Source organism: Notolabrus celidotus, chromosome 3, assembly GCF_009762535.1.
Source record: "Notolabrus celidotus isolate fNotCel1 chromosome 3, fNotCel1.pri, whole genome shotgun sequence".
Taxonomy (NCBI): domain Eukaryota; kingdom Metazoa; phylum Chordata; class Actinopteri; order Labriformes; family Labridae; genus Notolabrus; species Notolabrus celidotus.
The window spans coordinates 14,404,351-14,428,192 of NC_048274.1; the positions used below are offsets into that span (position 1 = coordinate 14,404,351).

The 23,842-nt window shown below is 38.4% G+C and overlaps 2 protein-coding genes and 1 long non-coding RNA gene across 8 annotated transcripts in view; 2 read left to right on the plus strand and 1 right to left on the minus strand.

Annotated features, from left to right (window-relative positions):
- The window catches only part of adam10a (ADAM metallopeptidase domain 10a), a 43,322-nt gene extending 32,289 nt beyond the window's left edge, over positions 1-11,033 (plus strand). Inside the window, exons 9-16 of the mRNA XM_034679714.1 lie at positions 4,154-4,317; positions 4,445-4,628; positions 4,711-4,861; positions 4,988-5,171; positions 5,285-5,396; positions 5,594-5,814; positions 5,930-6,056; positions 8,186-11,033. Coding sequence (XP_034535605.1) covers positions 4,154-4,317; positions 4,445-4,628; positions 4,711-4,861; positions 4,988-5,171; positions 5,285-5,396; positions 5,594-5,814; positions 5,930-6,056; positions 8,186-8,292 — 1,250 coding nt within the window. The 3' untranslated portion in view covers positions 8,293-11,033. The remainder of the gene's footprint in view (positions 1-4,153; positions 4,318-4,444; positions 4,629-4,710; positions 4,862-4,987; positions 5,172-5,284; positions 5,397-5,593; positions 5,815-5,929; positions 6,057-8,185) is intronic.
- A 907-nt stretch (positions 11,034-11,940) lies between these two features.
- On the minus strand, positions 11,941-21,867 carry lipca (lipase, hepatic a). The gene is made up of 9 exons (XM_034679715.1): positions 21,677-21,867; positions 19,910-20,088; positions 19,429-19,605; positions 19,189-19,306; positions 18,840-19,073; positions 16,790-17,032; positions 15,202-15,316; positions 14,620-14,838; positions 11,941-12,627 (listed from the first exon to the last, which is right to left on the minus strand). The coding sequence occupies exons 1-9, from the start codon at positions 21,756-21,758 to the stop codon at positions 12,510-12,512; spliced, it is 1,485 nt and encodes a 494-aa protein (XP_034535606.1). The 5' UTR covers positions 21,759-21,867; the 3' UTR covers positions 11,941-12,509.
- On the plus strand, positions 13,271-20,400 carry LOC117810108. 6 transcript variants are annotated; one of them, XR_004630704.1, is made up of 5 exons: positions 13,271-13,619; positions 13,709-13,774; positions 14,639-14,805; positions 18,883-19,104; positions 19,829-20,400. It is a non-coding gene; the product is annotated as an uncharacterized LOC117810108 (long non-coding RNA). The 6 variants fall into 6 exon arrangements; XR_004630705.1 differs by having other exon boundaries at positions 13,272-13,597; XR_004630706.1 differs by lacking the exon at positions 13,709-13,774 and having other exon boundaries at positions 13,274-13,597.
- Positions 21,868-23,842: the final 1,975 nt, after the last annotated feature.

Genomic DNA, 23,842 nt, shown 5'->3' on the forward strand with positions numbered 1-23,842 from the left:
TGTGACAAGTAGTCTTCTTATTTGTCAAGTCAAGCTAACTCTATTCAAATAGCACATTTACAAACAACCAATGTTTACCAAACTGCTCTACAAAGTGGGATGGTAAATTTCAGTCTGTTATTTTCATTTGATAATCAGTCATGAGTTCAGCTTAAAGGTGCAGTGTGTAGAATTTTTTATATTAACAGGCAAATTCTAGATTGAAATGCTCCCTTGTTCTGCCCTCCCATCAGTTAAGTGACGGTGGCCTTTGAGGACAAAAAGCTGCTGTGATGCATTATCTGTGTGATCCTCCATTTGTCAAGTTTTTACCACCAGAAACATCCATCAGTACAAACTCTTTTGCACACAACAACTATTCTTCTTTGTCTTCCAACTTGTGCATTTCGCGCATTATGTGAAGAACTTTGTCCGTTCTGTGGTAGAGGCATGGCATTGCATCAATCAAATCAATCCAGCTTTATTTATATAGCACCTTTCACACAAATCAAATGCAATTCAAAATGCTTTACAGCGATCGAAAACAATCAAAATCAAATATATCATGACTGAACATTAAACAGAAATGGATTTAGAAGTAGAGACTAATGCACACCGATTGCAATAAAATGTATTTAAATAAACAAGAAAGGGAAATAGTTAAAAAATAAGTAAATACAGATAAAACATGAATAGTGAAGACAATAACAAAGGTAAAGATATAAGACTAAGATAAATAAAAGCATTAAAAATAGCCGTACAATTAGTAATAAGATAATACAAATTGAAGAGTTAAAAACTGATAAAACAACAGAATTTAAAATAAACATAAAGTGACATTAAAATGATAGATTAAAAGAAGTTGTGAAAAAAAAGCCTACATAAAAGCCAAACTAAATAAATTGGTCTTTTTAAAAAAATGCTTTATTTATAGTTTTTAATTTTACAAACAACATTTTCTCTACATCCACCCATATTACCCAGCCACCCTAAACCTAGAGACAAGAGTGACAAGAATTAAATAAATAAATAAATAAATAAATAAATAGATAAACAACACAAGAATAAAACAATAATAATACAAGTAAATGCAGTAACAATAATAGCTAGTAAAAACAAATATGTAGACTAACAAGCAAATACTTACATAATAAACATTGTTAACAAAAAATAAATGAATACATCATCCATTATCTTGACCGCTTATCCCGTTAGGGGTCACGGGGCACTGGAGCCTATCCCAGCTGGCTTCGGGCGGAAGGCAGGGTACACCCTTGACAGCTCGCCAACCTATCACAGGGCTAACACAGAGAGACAGACAACCATTCATGCACACACTCACACCTACGGGCAATTTAGAGTGATCAATCAACCTGAGCATGTTTTTGGATTGTGGGAGGAAGGCGGAGAACCCGGAGAGAACCCACGCATGCATGGAAAGAACATACAAACTCCACCCAGAAAGTCACCCGCCCGGCTGGGGATTCGAACCAGGAACCTTCTAGCTGTGAGGCAACAGCGCTACCCACTGCACCACCGTGCAGCCCTAAATGAATACATATAATAAATTCTCCTTTACATTCATAGACATGACAATGAAACATGAAGAATCACATTACCAAAAACAAAAAGAGTTTCATGATGGACTCAGGTTCTTTACATATTCAATACATTGGTCTTTAATTTACTTTTCAAAGTCTCAATAATCCGGCTCCTCTCAGATCAGATCTCAGCTCCTCTGAATGACACAGGCACTGAAGAAAGAAAGGTCAGAGATTAGAGCTCATTTTAGCTCAGGTCATTTATACCCGGGTCCTCTTGGCTTATTTGATGGCTTAAGTCGATTACTGTTACAGTCTGTGTTTGTCAGTGGGCTCTATTCTGGCATTTAACCCTTTCCTGCATGTCAACCCCACCCTCTCCTCCAGTATTTATGACTCTATTCACTGAAAGCTTGAATAATATCTTCAAATTTCAAAAAAGGCTAATATTTAAACATATGCATCCATATGTGTCTTATATATGCAGCCACTTAGTCTGTAATTCAATTATATTCATGTATAAAGCATTATAAAGACGTAAAGAAGGCTTCTTGTTACTCCTCTTTTGAATAAGTTCAGACTCCACAGTCTGACCATGAAGAACACGACAACTAACACTGACAATCAATACAAGCAAATGAGCCTGGCTGTGAGCGAAAAGAATTGATTGAAGAGAAGAGATGAAGGGAGATGGAGGGTTGCAGCGAGCTGTGGGATGACTGAACAAAGACAGGGAAGAAGAAAAAGCCAACAGGGATGTTGCTCAAGAACAACATATAAGTCCTCTATTGATGTGACCACTTGTCAAGATACAAGCTCTTTCAGTGGCGTGTGGTCCCCCATATAATGCGCAGGCATCCTCGTGCATATAATGGAGACATTGTTTATTGCTTTAGGTGCTTTGGTCTCTTGTTGCTGTGCGGGTAGAAGTTGCCTCTTAATGACCGGCTTTATGGATTATAGGAAAAGCAGCTGCAGGGGAGCATGCTTATTGCTGACTGTGATCAAGAAGTGTGTTGTGTTCCTCCAGCTGATAGAGTTTTGTGCATTTTTATCAAAGTAAGTCAAATAAAGAGTAAAGGTCAGAGGCCAGAAAGTTCACATGAGGCACGCTTCAGAACATTTAGTAAGACCAATGATATTCAGGTATTTATTACATTTATGATCACAAATGGATCTTGTTTTTTTCCCACAAGATGAGCCTTTACATTTCTATATACTTTAATATGTGCATACCAGTCGGCATTCACAGTCGTGTTATCTGTAATATGGTAAACATTTGCATTAGCTATAATGCAAAAACCAGATGTTATTTTACTGCTACAACATATATTATTGTTCTATATTGAAATACACATTGAAAAAATATGTTCTTTTAAATAGTAGTGATAGACTATGACTTTTGGCCTTTGCCTCACAGATGTCTTTATGATTTAGATGGTTACTCACCCATAGTTTAGCTGTCACCCTTGTTTGTTTTGAGCTTAAGTGACTACACTTGGACAGTGGGATGGATATGGATTGCTCCACCTCTACCCTGGTTGACAGACTGCCGTGAAAGCAGCTTGTCAATCACATCTTTTCTCCCTCACTTTGTCATAATCATGCATTCCCAGAAAACGGCGGTATATTGTTTATATTTTATGGTAAATTAATCTTGTGAAGTGCTCTTTTGATTCAAAGAGTCCTATATTTAAGTTAAAGAGTGTCCAGTGGAGTTGGGCAGAGAGCTTGGGGGTCTGTGCCTCACAACTTTCCCTGCAGGCTGAGAGCTCAATTACCGTACTGTAGCTAGTAGTTGTGCAAACTCCTGATGGTGAAAACAAACAGAACAAAAAGAGTGACACAGCTGCACAGAAACTGCACGTTGTAGACATCGCTGATCATAATAGACATCGCCACACAGAAAGACAGTTTAAAAATGTTTTAATCTCTGAGAGAGTTCAAAACTTCACTGAAAATGTCCTGGAAATGTCCTGGAAAATGATCTCTGGAAAAGAGTGGGAACCCTGACCATGCTTCATGGAAGGGGACTTGAAACATGATCTTTAGAGACCACAACCTACATATCTAAATGTTTACAGAGGTAATAACTCAACATAAAGTAAGGGTCATTTTTATATCTACTTTCTTAAAATCTGACCTCATAGCCAGCAGAGACTCCCCTTGCTGGCCAGTAGAAAGAATGCAGGTTTTGCGCTGCAGTGCAGAGGCTTCCCAAACCAAGGCTTAACAAAGAGTTCATCATCCTAAGCGATTGTGACTTGTTATTTAAAAATCTCTTAAATATAATCAGATCAGAGTAATGTCAGTTTTCAAATGTATGGCTTTTGAAATCTACTGAGTCTATTGTTTGGTGTTTTTTTTTTCTTGAATGCAGAGGTATGTAAATGAGAGGTGTTTTTGTGAACAGTGGAGCGAGGGGTCTTCTTGTGTTCATGTTTCTGATATACGGATCACCTCCACTGACTCGCAACAACTCGCATAACATGTTCCATCTTAAACCCCACTTGATGACTGTTAAAGTTCAATCTGTGGCAGTGGATTAGTTCATTTTCAGAACACAGAAAGTCATAGTATTTAAACAACTAGTAATTCCTATTGCCTTTTTTGCGTTAATTTTGTTACAACAGGAAGCTCCGGGGGTATCTGTGAGAAGAGCAAACTGTACTCTGATGGAAAGAGGAAGTCCCTGAACACTGGTATCATCACCGTGCAAAACTATGCTTCCCATGTCCCTCCCAAAGTGTCACACATCACCTTCGCTCATGAAGTGGGGCACAACTTTGGCTCTCCTGTGAGTAATAGAATTTAAACTTCTGGCTACTTCTTTCTCTGGCTTAAGCTGTGCAACATATCGTGTACTGCTCATTCTGTTCTAAGTCACTCTGCCCTCTCTCCTATATTTGCCTTCTGTTTTACAGCATGACTCTGGGATTGAATGCACCCCTGGAGAGTCGAAACAGCAGGAGAAAAAGGAGCAGGGAAACTACATCATGTATGCCAGAGCTACATCAGGAGACAAGCTTAACAACAACAAGTTCTCCATCTGCAGCATCCGCAATGTAAGCGCTGTTCTGGCCAAGAAGAAAGATGATTGCTTTGTCGGTAAGTTCTCTCGTTTTCTCATCTGTTCCTGTTTCTGTGTGAAAGAGACTCTGTCTTCATGCTGTTATGTCTGTGTGTACAGAGTCTGGCCAGCCTATCTGCGGTAATGGACTAGTAGAAGAGGGAGAACAGTGTGACTGCGGCTACAACGATCAGTGTAAAGACCCCTGCTGCTATAGTGCCAATGAGCCAGAGGGCAGAAGATGCAAACTCCAACCAGGCAAAATCTGCAGGTCAGATGTGATAGCATGCCCCTGTGCAGTGATGTAATGTGTGTTGAGGAATGATTTAGCACAAAAATGACTGTTTAAAGGATTCTTTTAACTTCAGATGGCATGAATTTTATACCTTTTCCACAGTCCCAGCCAAGGCCCATGTTGCACACCAGAGTGTTCTTACAAGACCAGTAAAGCAAAGTGCAGACTGGAGTCCGAGTGTGCCCTAGAAGGCACGTGCAATGGGGCGACACCTCTGTGTCCTGCCTCAGAACCAAAGGAAAACTTCACCTCCTGCCATTCAGAGACACAAGTCTGCCTCAACGGGGTATGTAGGCATCACTGTTCCACTCGCTGTGGGTGTGTGGTATCTGTAGATTATGACCTTGTGTTTGAATTGAAATGTCTTTAATGTTTCTTCTTCCTGTGTGTTTGTGACAGGTATGCTCCGGTTCAATTTGTGCAAAGTATGGCCTGGAGGTTTGCACCTGTGCCAGCCAGGATGGCCAGGATGAAGCAGCCGAGCTCTGTCATGTGTGCTGCATGGAGAAAGGTGAGTGACAGGCTGAAAAATGGTTATGGATAAAAAATTAAAAAAAAACACTCAGTAGAAATTTAAGTTAGCATTAAGTGCTATTTGACGTCAGTGACTGTTAATGGAATGATATGTTCTTTGTTGTTTAACCCCTAGGGCAAAGCACTGAGTTATTATCAGCATCTTTAAGGTCATACTTCTCTTTCTGCCCTCAGCGAACCCCGACACCTGCAGCAGCTCTGGCTCAGAGAAATGGGAAAAATTCTTCAACAAGAAGGTCACAACGCTGCAGCCTGGCTCCCCCTGCAACGACTTTAAGGGCTACTGTGACGTGTTCATGAGGTGTCGTCTGGTGGACGCCGATGGGCCTCTGGCAAGGCTGAAGAAGGCCATCTTCAATGCAGAGCTGTATGAGAACATTGCTGAGTGGATAGTGGTGAGTGGCCCAGACATTAGGGAATCAGAAAATGCAGCACTGGGGTCCTGCACCAAAGATTTCTGCTGCGTTTCATTGTATGTCAATGTTATTTAACATGATCTGTGTTTTTCAGGCTCACTGGTGGGCAGTGCTTTTGATGGGCATTGCTCTTATTATGCTAATGGCTGGCTTCATCAAGATCTGCAGCGTCCACACCCCAAGCAGCAATCCCAAACTGCCTCCACCAAAGCCACTGCCAGGTACAGTGCACTGAATGTTTATTTGCAAATTTTGAATGCATTACAGTTTTTTCTGAGTCGCTTTGGTACATTTCTCGAATCATCCTCGACATTTGCAGAACAGTAAGTGCATTTCTCAAAACAATTCGTACAAATAGCAAAACACCATGGATTACCTGCAAAAGCCAGTATCTTGCTCAAAATCCTTAATTCATCTCTCAAAAGTAAATATCTGTGTCAATGAAAATGTCAGTGCCATCAGCATGACAAGTCCTTGTGTCATTGTGTACGGATAAGACAATTAAGTTGCTCATTCATGTTGTCAATATAACAGTGTACTCTGGAGGGACGTTCTGATGTAAACTATGGCTAAAGTTTTGATGGCAGTTATTGTAAATTGTAAGTTACACCTTAGTGTATGTGGGAGATTGATTGCAAGAGACTGGACAAGATTCACGTTTACGCTTTTACTGTTTGTACTTTAATTTGTTGACAGACCATGTCATTGCAATACAGAAAGAAAAAGACATAATGTGCATAGCACAAAGAAAAAAACAAAAAAACAAAAGTAGAAATGTGAACATGGGGAAACTGTACATGCTGTAGGAATTACAGTGCAGTGCAGTCTTCCTACACCTCCTGACATTCCTGTCTGATGGGCCTTCGTTAGAGAAAGTCAAGATTCACCTCTGAGCAATTTACCAATTCAGGACAGATTTAGAAAAAAGTCTAATTGAAATGTACAGAAATATGACTGACACATTCTGACAACATGTTCAACTATTTTGCATGTGAAGACTTATGCGATGAATTAATGCCTAAATGTTGTGGAGGATGAGACTATTCAACGGAGACCCATTATAATACATTTTGATCAACATGACATAAGCACTTGATAATGTGGGAAACAGCAGAGAATTGTACATAATCATTTGCATGAATGTACCAAAGCATTTGCAACTTGTTCAAAGAAATGAGAAACTGCTTTTTTTTTTGCAAAATATATTTATTGTTTGTTTTGTTTTTTTCACAAATAACAGTAACAAAAAGCTTGCACAACATTGGTCTGCACATCCATCATAAATAATAATAACAAAAAAAACATATATATATATATATATATATACACCAAGCGGCAAACTCCGGTCTCAAACGATGAAGCCAATGCGGAAGTGATATAAACTGCAATACATCGAAAATCCGCTTGAGGCTGGCTGCAGAAACACCGGAAACCACATAGATATGAATGGGAAAAAGATGATCTTTGCAGCATTAATAAACATGTTTGCAGCCTGGTTAAAAAACGGCTTGGCCCTACAACTCTAATCTCTCTAATGGCACACACTGTACGGGGGGTGAATTTTTTTCTAACGTGATGGTTCAGAAGATATTAAGATTATGAGTTATGCCCAAATAAGGACATGACTGACGTGACTCCCGGTCGGGAACACACAGCCATTGGCTAAGAGACTCACACTACGTCACACTCTGCCTAGTTGAGTTCCGCATTACCAATATGGCTGCTGCCGTCGATTTGCTTCAAAACAGCTCTCAGGAACAGATGGGTGACATCACGGATACTACGTCCATATTTTATACAGTCTATGATATACACACATCCATATATATATTTACACATATATATTTGTATATACAGATATCAAAACAAAACAAAAGCGCACAACACATAGGCAGATTATTAGTATTGTTTTGTTTTTTTTCCTTTCCTCCCAAAATGAGGGCAGAAACTGCTTTTTTGATTTGCACAAGTGACACAATAATGTGAAGATTGAACAAGTAGTTTTGAGAATTTCAATTCTGATCTGAGAAATGTACCAAAGCAACTGAGAATAACTGTAATAAGAAAGAGCAGCTTGGAAGAGAGATTTTACATGTTGAAAACCTTTAAAATACTAATGAGTGAATAATGTTTTTGGGAAAAGATAAGCACATCATTTGAAAACAACACAAGAAAACACTCGACATCCTGCTGCTGAAACAGTAGTGATCACGTGTGATTTAGATTTAGCTTGTTTCTATGTATGCCCTGTCCGCTGTTACTTGCACCTTCCTGAAGGTGTAGAAATGAAGCAGCGTTAGTTTGTGGTATCTATTTTTGTGCCCCTCACTGAGATGTTCTCGTCCTGCAGGTACCCTGAAAAGGAGAAGACAGCAGCAAGCAAATCAGCAGTTACAGAGCCAACGTCCCCAACGTCAGTACAGAGAGAACTATCAAATGGGGCAGTTGAGACGCTGAGACGCTGCTCCACTCTTTGCCTTGGTTCTTCCTAGTGCCTACATCAGGAGCACTTCACTCCAAAGAGTTACCTTTACCATATTTTGCAAAAATTCAAAGACCTTGCACCTGGATTGGTTTTCACTGGACTAAGCCTGAAGTTTCAGGCCTAAACAAACTCAACTCGTCCTGCGTCTGCTCTGAGAGCCAGATCTGCAGTGGTTCACACAGCTTTTATAGGAAATGAATAACTTTTCCAGGGAGCAACAGGAGGAGAAATTCACTGATCTGTGATATGTTGTCTTAATCTTAATTCTCTCTTAGAATGCTTTTTTCCAGAACGGAGGCGAGGGAAGTAGAATGCACTTTTCTTTGTCCTACATCCGTGCCAGCTTTTCTTCCCTGTTCTTCCTCTTAGAGGTGCTGCCATCATCAGCACCATGGCAAGACTGCAAGTCATACATGAGTTTTAGAGCTTGAGTAGGAGGAGCAACCACTTTTGTTTGCCAATGTAATAAGATTATTTTAAATCAAACTACCATCAAAAATTAAAGCTTTTCTTTCTGAAGCATACGCGTTCTTTCAGTGTGCAGTAGTACAGAGGTTGCAGTAGTTTTTTTCTCTGTTTCAGTTTATTTTCTGCTTGACAAAGATTACTTTCTGTTTTAATTCACTTTCTCAGGATTAATGGAACACCAGAAGACAAGTTTATGGGGTGGAAAAGATGGATGCATGCATATTTCAGGGTGAAGTCCCTCTTGGCCGTACAGAGATGTGGGGATGTAGAGGAGAGAGAGAGAGAGAGGTTGTATGAAAGAATGTAGAGGAACGAACTGAACAAGATTAAAGAGGCGTCTGGTATCAGATGCAGAGCTGTGCGGAGGAAAGGGATCATCTTGATATGAAGTATTCTTGTTGTGCTGCTGCGTTTACGTAGAGGCAGAAATGAGTCAGATCGGTGAGAGAAAAGCTTTTTTACAGTTTGATTGTATCATCTTTTAGTCCGTCGTAGCTATTTTTTTTTTTGTACCTGACTTCTTGCTTTGGCTCTGATTTCTGCAATGACAACTTAATGCTGCAAAAGGAATATTGAAAAATGTTCAAACTAAACTCTTGGCACAAAAAAACTGCATAAACAAGAGAGAACTTTAGAAAAGAAGTGTCCTGGAGTAGTTGTTCCACCCTCCTTCTGTTTCTGTCACCTTTTCTGTTTCACACACTGGCCGTCTAAGACATGACTCTTAAAACCACTAATATCAGTTAAATCCTCTGGGCCTCTATAGCCAGATGAACCTCTCTGGTCTAATGTGATTGTGGATTTAGCTTTTAATAATTTTACTTGTAGTTCAGGTTATTTGTATATGTGGAGCAATCGCTTTAGTAAAAGTAGAGCTTCTGATTTTATAGCTGCTTTGTCTCTGCTCTTAACAGACATTTACCAGAGCGAACAATCACTTGGCGTTTACCATCCATCTGCTGCTCTGTCCTTTGTTTTCCCACTCACCAGATTTTCCTCAAGGAACTCTGTTACCTTTGTTACACCCTCTTGGTTTGGTTTGTGTGATTGCATTCAAAATGTGCCTACTCAGAGTAGCGAGACTGAAGTTGGTGTTCTAGTGTCAGTGATCTTTACCGGGCCTGGAACCAGGCATGAGGTGGCAGTTTGTCCGTACACTGTTATTAGTCTGGACTGCTGAGATTGTAGTCAGAAAAACAAATTCAGAGTTGGTATATATAACACACTTTTTTCAGACTTCTAAGAATAATTATTTTATTTACTTTGTATAATATTCCTTTTTTGACCAGCTCTGATTTGACTCAGATTGAGTTTTCAGTTATCCTCAGCCAGATTAAATACAGGATAACTTCACTGAGAGATGGATGAGCGTGCAGCCTATAAAAATATACTTTAAAAATACATGTTTAGTTTCTTAAAATTATAACAGGAGGATATGACTTGGTGGAGAAATCTTTTTTATTTGTCTTACCTTTGCTGAAGAGTTGCGTAAAGCCCCGCTGCAGCTCAGCATCGTCTTCTGACTGTAAGGTGTTAGTATGTTGCGTTATCCATCAGATTTATTCTATGCAGAGTATCACAGAGCTCAACAATGAACAAGTAAGCCTCTTTACAGAGAATGCCTTCACTGTTTTTCTCCTAAATGGGTACATGGAAGTTGTGTTTTCTGTTGTTGTTTTTTTAACACACAAAAATGAAATCCTCTGTGGCTTTTAAAACTGATTTGTCTTCTTGGTGCTACTTGTAGTGCTTTCATCTTGGTTCTGAGCTTACGGTTTATTTTGACTCTCTTTTGCAAATTTTTAAAGCTTTTGTGTGGTGTGATTTTAAGTGTGCATGTGTGTGTGTGTGTGTGTGTGTGTGTGTGTTTGAGTGAGAGATGCTTTGCTGAATCATCTTTTTTGTTGTTATGGTGAGGCGTGGACAATACTGGGTTTTGGGGATTTTACTCTGGGAAATTTTTTCTTTGTTTCAAGTATTGCTATGATGTTGCGAAAATGTGCACTGAAGTATATGTGATGTAAACAGCGAATCCAAAATGGCATAGATTTAGTACTACTGTCTTGATTTAATACGTCCTGTGTTTTATACAGCGTCTTCAATGGGTGGTTTTTGTTTCATCTTTTTTCGTTCTGTTTCCCATTCAGCTAACTTTGACTTTTAATTAAATTTACAAAGGTGATGTACAAAAATATAATTTCCTTTGAACTACTTGAAATGCATTAATAAACCAGAATTGATCAAATTGTTTGTTTGTTTTACTTATACACAAAAGCAACTTTTTTTAGTAAGTTTTACACTCTCTGTGTCATTACTTCAGTCAAAGTATAGATCCTCCTGGTCAATTATTACTTCAATACAAGCAAAAGTTGTTCAGTCAGATTATTACTTAAATTAAAGTACTGAAGTACTTTCTTTTAAAAATACTTAAGGCTGAAGATATGGCCATGGGTGCTCAGGTGGAGAATTATAGACATCATTACCACCTCTAAATGAACTGCCTGATCTGAGTGAAATTTGCTCTGTTTGTTCCACGTTCAACCATGGAGACACGATATACAGGTACGACTAAACCACTCAGACAAACAGAACTACACAAACACATTTTACTGTCTTAGGGATCAGATTTCAGAAAGAGAAGGAAATTCATGAGCTGACTTCAAAGCTAAAGTAGTGAGTAACTAGAGCATTGATAGAAATGTAGTGGAGTCAAAAGTAATAAGTTCCTCCAAAAAATAATACTCAAGTAAAGTACAGATACTCAAAAAATTTACTTCAGTACAGTACTGAAGTAAATTTACTCTGTTACTGTCCACCACCGAATATGAGTAATGCTGTATTGGAGATTACTGCCTTCCATTCAAACTGCCTTCCCTGCCCACACAACTCATCGTCTGTTAAATACTCCAAAATATCGCTGTTCGAGGATTTCTGTCTCATTTCTGCGTTCACAGTTTGAGCCTCACACACAGGCTGGAAGCTATCTAGAGTTTGACCTTTTTGTAGATATTTATATTTAGTGTACATAAAGACTTTTAGTTTCCAAACTCTTCTAAGCTGCATATTTAGCTTTTCTATTCCTGGAATCAAAGTTTGTGTTACAGCATGACCAGTGGATAGACAAAACATAAAAAAAAGGCCACACAACAGAGTAGAAAACAACATAGTTTATTTATTGCTCTGGTTGAAGTTTGATTAAAATGTATTTAAATACTGTTATTGGCAAGAGTAATGTGAGGTCATAAATTATGAGTTCAATAATATTACATAGAACATTTACAGAAAAAAAAAAGAACAGAAATGTACATACGACTGGGATCACCATCACCCAGAGGTCGTTGACTTTTTGTCCCGTCTGGTTAATATTTAAATTGGCAAACACTGAGCTGTTTGTAGACATCGATGACATGTAGATCTCTGCTTGCTCTTTAAACTTCAGTTTGGTTAGGGTGCAAAAATCACAAACAATACTTATTTTACCAGTAAAAAGATCACATTTTCAAATTTAGACATGCTTCTATAAATTGTAAACATTGTATTCATTAGTTGCTAGTTTAACTAGTTTCAGCTTCCCTGAATTGAGCTCTCCCTTAAAACCATACCGCTATTTGTTAATGGCTACAACTTTAAGTCAACTTAAGATATTTAGAAGGTCACAGAATGTCATCCAGTTTTCAGAGTTCTTCAGTCTGTTGAACAGGAAACTGATCATACAAGTCTGTTAGTTGTGTTTCCTTCTTCGCTGTTTTGTTGATGTGTGATCATTACAGCGAACAAATATTTTGTCTTGCGAAATCTCAAGTTCTTGTCCATCATTCGTCTTGGCACAAAAAGATGTCCTGGAAACAGAAACAATAATGTTAACATTTAACATAGGTGAGTGTGAAGTGTGGCAGAGAGCAGTCAGTGCTTGATTATATATGTTTCTGATTCTGTACACAACAGTCCACTAGGTGGCAATAAAAGCCTACAATGCTGTAGAGAACACTTATTCTTTAGTGATTTATGTGTATGTTTAGTTATCAGGATAAGTTAACACTTAGAAAAGTTTTTAGAGGTGAAAGAAAACCTAAAAATGTCTATTTTAAAGCTTGCTTGAATACACAAATTAAATGACACTCCTCAAGTGATAATAATCTATTATAATAATATAAAAAAATGATTACATTGACTAGTGCTTGTATTTTCTGTTATGCAATATTTCTGTTATTGTTATCTTTACTCTACTGCATTTCATTTACAGGTAACTCTCTTAAGTTAGATTTTCCATACATATTATGAACGGATTCTTTATAATGCAAATTTTAAACTAAATTATCATCAATTAGTAGGGTCTTGCCTGTTTTTTTTTGCCCTCATTCCCCCAGTATTTCTGGAATAAATGAATATATTTGTATGGATTTAGCCTACTGAACTATTTATTTGATTACTTTTGTCATATGCATACAGATTGAAGGATTGAAGGATTCAAGATACATGTACCAGGCTAATGTTTACAAAGATTAAATATATTTCAGTAAGCTAAGTGTGGATGAAATGATCAGATTGGCCTTTGCAGTTTGCTATAATTTCATTGTTTTGCAAGTTTTTGCAGTTTCGAGCAACAACAAAAAGAGAGAGAAATAAAGTTTGTTTTTGGCCTGATAGCATTCATAGGCTGTATAAACACCTATGAGAAACACACACCTTGCTCTTACAGTTTCTTTCCAAGGAGCTACTTCAAGTGTGAAACTGTTTGTTGTAATGCAATAATGTCAGGATAGTTTACTGTGAAAGGACGTAGTTACCATAACTATCTATAAGAAACAAGTAAGAGTGGACAATGTTGGTGGTAACTATCTCAGAATGCTAACCCATGTAATGAGGATGCTAATAAAAAATAAGGATGCTAATGCTAACTGGTGGAGTTTGCAATTCAAGGCTAACATATAGATGATATGGAGGACGGTGAAGATAAGGACTGTCAGAACAAGCTGAATTTAAACTGTGAGTTATTTGCATCTTAAGTTAAAAGTTATGTACTCGTTTCATGTGTTGTGAGCTTCAGGCTAACGTTAGCTACAGGTGGCAGCTAGCTGTTAGTTAGCATGAGTTATTATTTGTAGATGTCAAAAAGACAAATCTGCTTTATTTGATTGTTTTTACCTACTGCTGAAGTACTGAGTGAGTTCAATTGTGCTTTTTTTATATAGTGGCTAATGTTTGACTTTTAATTGTTCATGTCTGTTTCCTGTTACCTCAAAACAGGCAGGATTCCTTGCACTAGTGTTGGACAGATACTGTTGTGCATTTCAAAGTGTAAAAAATATTTATTATGAAGAGTTCATTTGCAAAAACAGATAACTCCGTTTTTACACATTTTCAAAAAACATTTATTTTTTATATAAATTCCTAATAAAGTTGCATTTTCAAGATATCTCTGATTAGTAAAGACATCTTGACTTAGTCAAAGCCACCCAACCTCAGTTGATTTATCATACCAAAAGCTAGTATTGGAAAAAATGTGTTTTTTTAAACATTTTTTTAATTTTTCAAAAGTGAGTTAACTGTTTTTTGCACATTTTTTGTTAAACAAAAACAAAAGCCTATTGTTTTTCTTTATTCTAACACAGCTCCCCTGTCTTTCTTAGTTGATCTGGCATTAGAATGGTGATTGCATCTCTATGTAGATAAACAGTAATGACTTACAAATGAAAAATATGTGTTCATACATAGTAAGAGCTTGGAATATATGTGCTTTAACTTTAGATATAGGCTTCATTTTTACTTGTAATTGAGTTTGATTATGAACTGTGTTTTTCAATTGTTGCAGACTTGAAACAGGACTGTACCTCTCTTGTGTCTCTCCAGCTTTGACCTTGAAATGTCCCACTGTTAGCACTGGCTTCTTCTGCCCCCTGCCCCAGGGAATGAAGGTCTGCACCCGGTTCCACATTTTCTTCCACAATGCCGATCCCTCCCAGCGCAACTTGAGCATCATCAGATCACCTAAGTCTTTGTCCAGGGTGATCAGGAAGGTAAAGGTCTGATTACCTGAAATCGTTTCAGTGCTAAAGGAAGACACAAAACAAATTAGACAGAGTTAGATTATTTACAAACAGAAGACTTCATTATTAGAATAAAGCAGGGAAACACATAAGACTTCCTCAAAGGCTGCAGATCTTAAATCCTCAGATTGTGGAATATAACACATTTGTGGGTGCACTATGCCCTGGGTTAATTATTTACTCCATCAACTCCATTTATAGTTCTCTTTCATGCAGCAGTTGAGTTGTTTCCATGTGTGTCAGCTGCTCTTGCTTTCTGTCCCTATAGTGTGGAAAACCCAGCTGCATATTGCATGTATCAGAGTGAGTCCACTGAGCATGGATGTGATGTAATGTAAGCCTGGTGGGGGGTGGTGCAGTACTCACATATCGATGTTGAAGTCTCCACTCTCCTCCTTTGTTCCAGAGAGGGCGACTGTGAGATAGGGCTCGATCCCCACCATCTGGTTAACAAACTGGATCCTGAACTGATAATGATAGACTGTATAGAAAGGAGAAGAAACATGAAAGCATCTGTTAGAACCTCTATCAAACAATCACTGTGAGAACAAATGCAAATTTTGCATTGTGAGAATTAGATGAGAGGTAGTACAGGCCAGACAAGCTAAACCTGCAATGCAGTAAGAGTCACTTTGTTTTCATAGACCTACTAATAAATAAGGCGTTTTTTTCGACCGCAGGAACTCTACCCAGGAACTAGGGACTTTACCCCTGAACTACGTCATTTCGACCGGAGGAACCAGGGTCTAAATTTAGTTCAAGGGCAGATAATCTCCCCCCTGAAAAGCCCCTGCTTGGGGGGTAGTACTTTTCAAAGGTCCTGGGACTTTTGGTTGAATGTAACAGTATTTGTGGAGTTTACACAGTTGTTGAAACACAGAGGGAGTTCCTGGGAATGCATACTAGTTTAGTTTTTTATTAAGATTTCAAAATATTATCTAATATAATTGTTTTTCTCCATACGTCACTGGCCTGATTTACACAATCTACCCGGGACTTCAGGCCGCGGTCGAAATGGGGACACAGGAACCTTTTAGTTCCGAGGAAAGTAGTTCTGGGGGCTAAAAGACCCTGGAACTCTTGGTCGAAATGTCCTTATAGCTTTTAAATGGAGCCATATATGAGGTTATATCTTTTAGATATTAATGTAATCTTTGTATTATTTTAACACTGTTAAGCTCAAACAGAGCAGCATTACTACAGTGTAAAAATAATGTTACATGAAAAAACAGCTTTTAAAATTTTGCAAAAAAAGTGCTTGATTTGCAAATTATGACACTTCAATAATGATTAGAAAAATAATTATTTCCCTCCTATTTGTATTATGTTAGAATTAATTAATTATTAATTATTTTTGTTGTTGTATTAAACATAATCCTCATTAGTTGCTGAGAAGACAAGGCTGACATCTATTTTTTTAAATTCTGAATATTTACAAGTGGAGCCCCAAAAAAGTCTCTTTTAGGTACTTTCTGAATTTGCCTTCATTGTCTGCATCATACAAGCTGTTAGCTCCTACTCAAGATATAAATCTTGTGACTGTTCAACTTTTACACAGTCAGTAATTTCCTTACAGCTGCACACATCTGTGTAAAGTGAAAGTTGTTCCTACGGTGAGAAAAAGTGGATTTAAAGGGAACTACTTTAACTAGTGAGCAGCAGGACAGTTTATGTTAAATAGTGTGGCTCACTGGTAATGCTGAAGAGCAATTGGGTTCTATCTCACAGAGGAATGTCAGGCTTTGTCCACACAAACAATATTTATGAGTAAGACAGATTAATACTGTTTTTTTTGGTCTGTGGTAGTTTAAATGAAGAAAGCTAAAAATCGTTTCATTTGATTGTATAATAGTTGATTTCCTCAAGATTCTATGGTCAAAGTGTGCACCTATGATGGTTTGACTGAATTATATCAGAGGTCAGTTAACTCAGTGTGAGAAGTACCACCACATACGTTTGTAAGGCATCCGCTGGCCTGTTTTCAGGTAGAGTCTTTTGCTGGTGCCGCTGTGGACCTTCTTGATGTCGTAGCCCAGCGTATTGCAGCGATTCTTCCGACAGTCCAAACACACACCTTTGTTAAAAGCACTTTGGTCTCTGCACCTGTAGGCCATGCTCTGTTTGTCTTTATTCAGCAGCGAGTCGATGAAGAGGTGAACAGAGCGCTCATGAGAACATTTCACGTTCTGCTCGAAACCTTGGGAGGGAATTTAAAAAAAGAGTCATTGATTTTTTTTATTCACTGCTTGTCCATGCATCATTTCCACACATGTGTATTCTCCTGTGGACAAAGAGTCTGTTGAGCATCTTAATCAGAGTGTCACATCATTATTTGTGTATTGATTTCATTATCACCAAAACCTGGCATCTATCAGCCCATCGTTCTGTCACATCTTCTTTAAACAGCTCATTATGTCATTCGGCCCTGAAGCGCTTTCTCTTTGAGCAGACTCTTGTAGCCTGAAGGCAGCTCAGTTAAGAGGGACGGACGGAGCAAAGGAAAGGCATATGTTGCTAATTAACTACTTAGGATGACAGTTGCTTTAATGTGGCTTTCACTGTCATATTATGTGGATGTGTTTGGATTGGGAAGCACCATTAATCCCACTTGTGAGCCACTTGTGTTAGACTGGAGGAAATGAAATACATCTGCGTCAGAGCGAGAAATGATCAACAAGCAAAAGATAAATCGGTGCCCAAGATATTCCTTCTGAACCAGTGTTTCGAGGAGGCATCCAATGGATTAATTCAATTAAGATGGCAGAGGAAGAGGCAAAGCAGCAGAACATACTGCTCTGAATGGACTGTGCTTTCTCTCATCAGATGCAGGGTTGTTAATTTCACACAGGGGCGCCACAAAGCTGGATGGAAAAACCTGTTCATGCCAGATAAACTCCCGCAAAGAATAAACGAGATCTCTAAAGCAACAAACAAGCTTTGGTGTCTAAGATGTTATGTTGATAGTCCTCGATTTGTTTGGGAGTATTTTGCTCAGAAAAACAATGTAGAAATATTAGGGTAATTATTCAGTTTAGTGTCTTGACCTTCATTTCTCAGATTGAGAAGAAATATTTGAGTGTATCAACGGCTCTCAGAGGGAAAACCCTGTTTTGTTTTTGCAACTAGGAGTTGTTTCTTATATAACCATCAGCCTCAAATTCCTGCGTTTAAAAGATAAGGAATAGTACCCCTTGACAGACATGTATGTAATGTTAACATGAAATTTCAATGACACTCCCCCCAGAGGACAGACTTTTTTGCTTGTGGAAGCTTCTTCTGTCAAGATCCTCAAATCAAACAGTCAGCTTTTCACTGAAGACGTTACAGTCTAATGGCTTTTACTTGAGACTCTGACTTTTCTACAGCACTATCTGGAGTACAAGTCTTCAGTTTGTATATTCCTCCAGAGAATAAACCCTGGTTTACATATCCCAAAACCCTCCCTTTGAGGAAATTTAATATTTTTACACTCCTCAACTGACATAAAGGATGTGATGTTCTTCCTGTCCAACACTTTGGTATTGCTGTGTGTAATAACTTTTACAGCCTCTAGAGGGCACCTGCAAAGCTTTATGTATCATAGACACTAAAGCAGGGGTTCCCAAAGTGGGCGTTGGGACCCCCTGGGGGGTCGCAAGACACAAATGGGGGGTTGTGAGATGTCTTCTAGAATGTTTTTTTTTAGTAATCTAAAATAGTACATTTAACCCATTGTAGTAAAAAATATTTAAGAAAAATAGTAGTCATCTGGCAAAATGATAGTCATCTAGCAAAAATATACTTATATGACATGCTCATATAGGTAGGTTAATTTTCTGCAGACCAGCTAAATGAAGCCACATTAAAACACTCTGAGGGACCGTGGGGGTCGCAAGTCTTTGGCACCTATATTTTGGGGGTCGCGGTAAGAAAAGTTTGGGAACCCCTGCCCTAAAGAACCACACACTCTACCTGTGTACATGTGTCCAGTTTTTCATGGTGTTTTTGTTTCTGCTTTGTCTTACCTAGGAGGCCATAGGTACTTATGTGCTCGTAAATGTCTTGCAGGTCACATCCTGGTTGGTAGTTTCCTCCGTTGGGGTAAAAGTCATAATGTGCCACAGCCTGCTTGATGCCCACACTGAGGCCCATTCGCTCGTGGGTGAAGGTGTGGATGGCATCAACAAACTCAGCGTCATCTGGAGACAGTCTGTCTGTGGAAGACATGCCTTCAAACAGAGGCCCAGCTGGATCCAGACCTGAGCAGAGACAACATGCAGTCAACAGCAGGTTTGTTACAAAATTTTCACTTTCCAACTTTGACTTTTTACAAATGAAGGCATAAATATCGGCCTTATCCAGTGGAACACCCACCTGTAATTCTTCCTATCTTCTGTGAACCCTCTAGATAGCTTCCAGCAAATCCAGAGATGTGAGCACCGAGGCTGTAGCCAATCAAATGAACCTTTTTAACCGGGTACTGGAAGTGTACCTGTTGGGATTTATGAGCAAAGCATAATCTGTCAACTTCAAACTGTCTTTGTAAGATGCCTCCTTAGTTTAAAATATACACATTTTATAGCTTTCCAAATTTAAAAATGGCTTCCCCCTGACCTGAAGTGATTGCAGCAGGTGAGCGATGTCCTTCCCAACAGTGCGGGTGCTCTGTACAGCTGTGGGGTAGTGCTGGTGAGCCAGGGACAGCCAGTCAGTAATCACCACGTTGACTTTTAAAGCCGTCTTCACAGCAGTAGCTAACCTGTGCACCCAGCTCTCCATCATACCGTCCAACTATGGAAAACAGAAGATAGAAAGTGTTACTTTGGCATGTGTCATGTCCTGTTTGCGTAGTGCATCTCTGAATTTCAATGCCCTGCTTAATTTGAAATGACAAGAGTTATCTGGGGTGTGAAAGTCTCTGCTTGTTTCTATCATGTTGAGTTATTTGAGCATATGTCAGGGTTTTAAATATGGGTTATATATGCAACATTAACATCTGAAACTGTGCCCGCAGGACTCCCCCCTCACTGGTCCCAGTTCCATGTTTTGTATCCAGTGCTTCAACTCAGTGAAGTGGAAGAGAAGTTGACCTTACCGACCACCCGTGAGTGATGATGATGAGGGGATTACTGCTGTTGAAGCCACAGGAGGTGAGCGTGTGCAGCTGCAGAGGGTCCAGTGTGCAGGTGTCTTCACCTTCTAAAAACAGCCTGAAGACCGAACTGCTGACATGCAGCTCGTTCACCCTCAGGACTCCCCTCTGATCTGTGTCCACTGTGCATCAGAAACCAAACAGCAGAGGAGTTATCTGTTTGTTCTTCCCGATTAAACATTCAGAACGATCAGAACATTTGCTTTGAGGTAAATAATTAAAAGTAATGCATAATGAAATGTATCGTAAATTAGATTGATGTATTTGTAGAATTATCCAAGAGCATAAAGGGGGAAATGAGACCCTTCCTCATGAGGCCTGTTTTGAATGTAGGATGACTAACTCTTTTTGGAAGTTCTTTGCTGTGTTTCCAGGTCATAGCGTTCTCTTTGGCAGATGCATACAGATAAAACTTCACAAATAGTCCCATCTCTGCCAGACTTGTCTTGTAATTTCTTACATAAACTCCTCCTCCCTTCAACATGTTTGAGACCACAGCCCAGAAACCTCAGAAAACTCATTCAGAAACTGCACAGATCCTTTTCCAAAGAAATCTGTCTTTGCTTTTCGTTTATATTTGCCATTGCCTCACGTCAATCTTATTTATTTTTCAAACACTTTAATGTTAACAATGGCACAGACCCAGGCGCCTCACTCTCAGATATAAAGTAACCATGTGAGGAGCTCTGGTTGCTGATATGGAGCCTGTGATGAAAACATTTCACAGTTATAAAAGTAATCATCCATCCATCATCCACCCACCAGCTCCATAAATCTCCTGTTTTCCTTGGTGTGTCTTTTCAGTGTTACGACTGTTTATCCAGAGGAACACGGAGAGCAATTAAAAACAGTCTGACTCATTTTTATCAGAGCTTTAGGATCCACTTTAAAAATCCTACACTGTTATTAGTTTAATTTAACTTCTCTCTGATAATAAAGTGCAGCTGGGTTTGTGTGCATGGGGTGACACTTCCCATGTGGGAGGTTTTTACTTTTGTGTTCAGATTATTTTCATTTTGATATTTTTTTAAAAACTGCTGGAAATCATAGTCAATTTGATAAATCCAGTCAATGATGGAAAACTTGATGGTACCAAATTTACAAGAGAGAGTTGTTGTGCATTGGTTCTAACAAACTTAGCAAAAACTGAGACACACAATATAAGCAGACTTATTTTCTTTTAAAACTTCAAATTGATCAGCCAAAACATGTTTCTTTATTTTCTTTGACCAACTTTTATTAATTTTTGACCGACTTTGCAGGTGTACATTGTCCAATAAATTATGTCTGTTATGATGACATTGAAAAGCCAAGACCTGTTCCTAATTATGTTGCCTTACATAACAACTAATGAACTGAACAGAACAGAGTTTCAATCTGCAAAATCTAATTGCAGACATGCAAAAAGGACAATTTTAAAAGTAATTTTATTGTCAGTTCGAAATGTTAATTTTAATTTTTTTATTATTCTGAGACCATTTAAAAGGAAAAATCAAGTTTAGCACCCTATTATTTCCAACAGCATCATATAACATATTTCATTGCTTGTTATAGATTGTCTCACTGTGGCTGAGTGGGAGGTACACAGTCAAATCAAGGGTATCAATTTTTTTTCTCTTTTGAATCAAGTGTTTTTCACATCACATCAAGTTAAACTCATGCAACAAATGGCCCATATTTTTGGGGAGCATTCAAACATATTTCACTCACCTCCTCTGTGTCCCTTGATTTTCTTCCCCACATTGAAGTGAGACGTTAACAGCACACAGCACAGGACTTTGAGCATGGACATGGTATTACACTGACACAGAAGTTATTCCTGAGAAACCAACACTTCTGATGACAGCAGACTGAAACTTGTGGTAAGGAAATCTAGCTAATGAAGGTGAGAGATCCTTTTGTCTGTGGGTGTAGAAAAGTTTTTAAAGAATTCAATTTTTCCCCCCTGTAGCTTAAAGTCAGAGTGGGAAACACGTTGTCTTTACTGTACTGTACATAAGAGAGGGGACGCCAGGAGTAGTGGTTTATGGGTAAGGGGGATTTGCTTGACTCCTGATTGGCTGAGCTGTGTAGGTCGAACATATTGTGAAAGAGCAAAGATATGAACAGGGAGGAGATCTGACTCTATACAAATAGTGACTGAGAGGTAGAAATTACTTAATTCAGACTTTCACCACTTCCACCTGCCACTGAAAGAAATTTCTTTACACCATTTTTTTTATTTTATTTTCTGAAGCACCAAATCTAGGTAGAATTTTAGTCTTTAAAAAAATCATAAAAAGCTGAAGCCTTTTAGGAACCAAAAGTGAAAAGCTCCTACAGGGTCGTAGTGCATCTTTGAACGACTTAAAGCAGAACATGTACTCTGTGTTCTGACAACAGATTTTTAGACTGAGTACACTGGGTGCAACTGAATAAATATTTTAGTGATAAGCTAGTTTGCAGCATGTTGCTTCAGGCGGTTGTTCTCAAATCTTGCAAAATCCTCCTTTTGCTGGAAGCTTTTCAAGTGTCACTCTGTCCAGGTGAACAGTGTGGTTAAGCACAGTTAACAAACAAATGTGAAGGTTACATAATGGTCATGAAGACCCTCACACACTGATACAAATCTGTATACTCACACTCCACGTCTGCAGTTGTTTTCTTTTTTAAAACAGAAGTCAGTCTAAAATCATTTTGAATATTTCTTTCGATGCTGATGTTATCTCAGTGTTGGACTCAAACTGTTAATTAAAATGTTTTAATGGCATCAGATGATTGTCTGGGAATCTATCTTAAATGTAAGTTGGATTTTCAAGCAGGCATGCAAAGTTTCAAGATCAAACCTTTTGAGAATTATATGCTGTATTATGATATTTTTGCTATTAGGATCACTCAATAAAAAAAGATGATGTCATGAGGTAATGAGGGTCGATAGAAGTTTTCATCTTAAAACTTTTAAAGCAAAACTGACAGAAATAGTTTGATGCAACTTAAAATTGATTAGCAGACAACTTAAGTGGCTCAATGAATCTAAGTGCTTTTGTGTCCTAGTAGAAACATATATATTGACATTTATAATTATTGTTTAATAGCAGTTGCAAATCTAAATTGGTTTTGAAGAAGTAATCCACCTGTCATTGTGAAATGTTCTCAGTTAATGTGTCTGTAAAGAAACACGTTTGCCAGCTTTCAAATCAGACTGCTGAAGTCATCAGTATATGAGCACATACAGTGTCCTCTCGTGTTTGCTATTTTACTGTGAAAGAACATGATGACATTACCTGAAAACGTGATCTCAAATGTCTCATCTCATTCCAGCAGCACAAGAGTTAACATCAATTTGTCTGATGTGTGATGTCACATCTGCAGGTTCACAGAAGAGCAAACATGGTAGACCTTTGCTTTTCCAGGTATCGTGTGTGTATGTGTGTGTGTGTGTGTGTGTGTGTGTGTGTGTGTGTGTGTGTGTGTGTGTGTGTGTGTGTGTGTGTAGATCTGTTTGCTTTTGTGTGTTATGTATGTATTTGCTGCTGTGTCTGGGAAAGCTGTTTCAGCAGCCAGTAGGTATATGAACAAAGTACTAAAATACAGCTGCTTCCATTTCATAAAACAAAAGATATACAGCATATTATGAATCAAATACAGCATGAGAATGAATCAAGGCTTTTATGAGGATACATTCCACACAATTCCTTTTGGGATCAAGAATAAAAACTGGAGTGAACTCTGCATGCGAACCAAAGGCTCATGCACAGTAGCGAGTGTGATCCATTATTACATAAAGCTATTATCATTTATGTCAAAGGGAGCATGCACTCTGAGGAAGAGCTCTCAAACCACTGAAGCGCAAAAACAGTCAGTCTTCATCTATTCTGCATGAAGTTATGTAAGCTT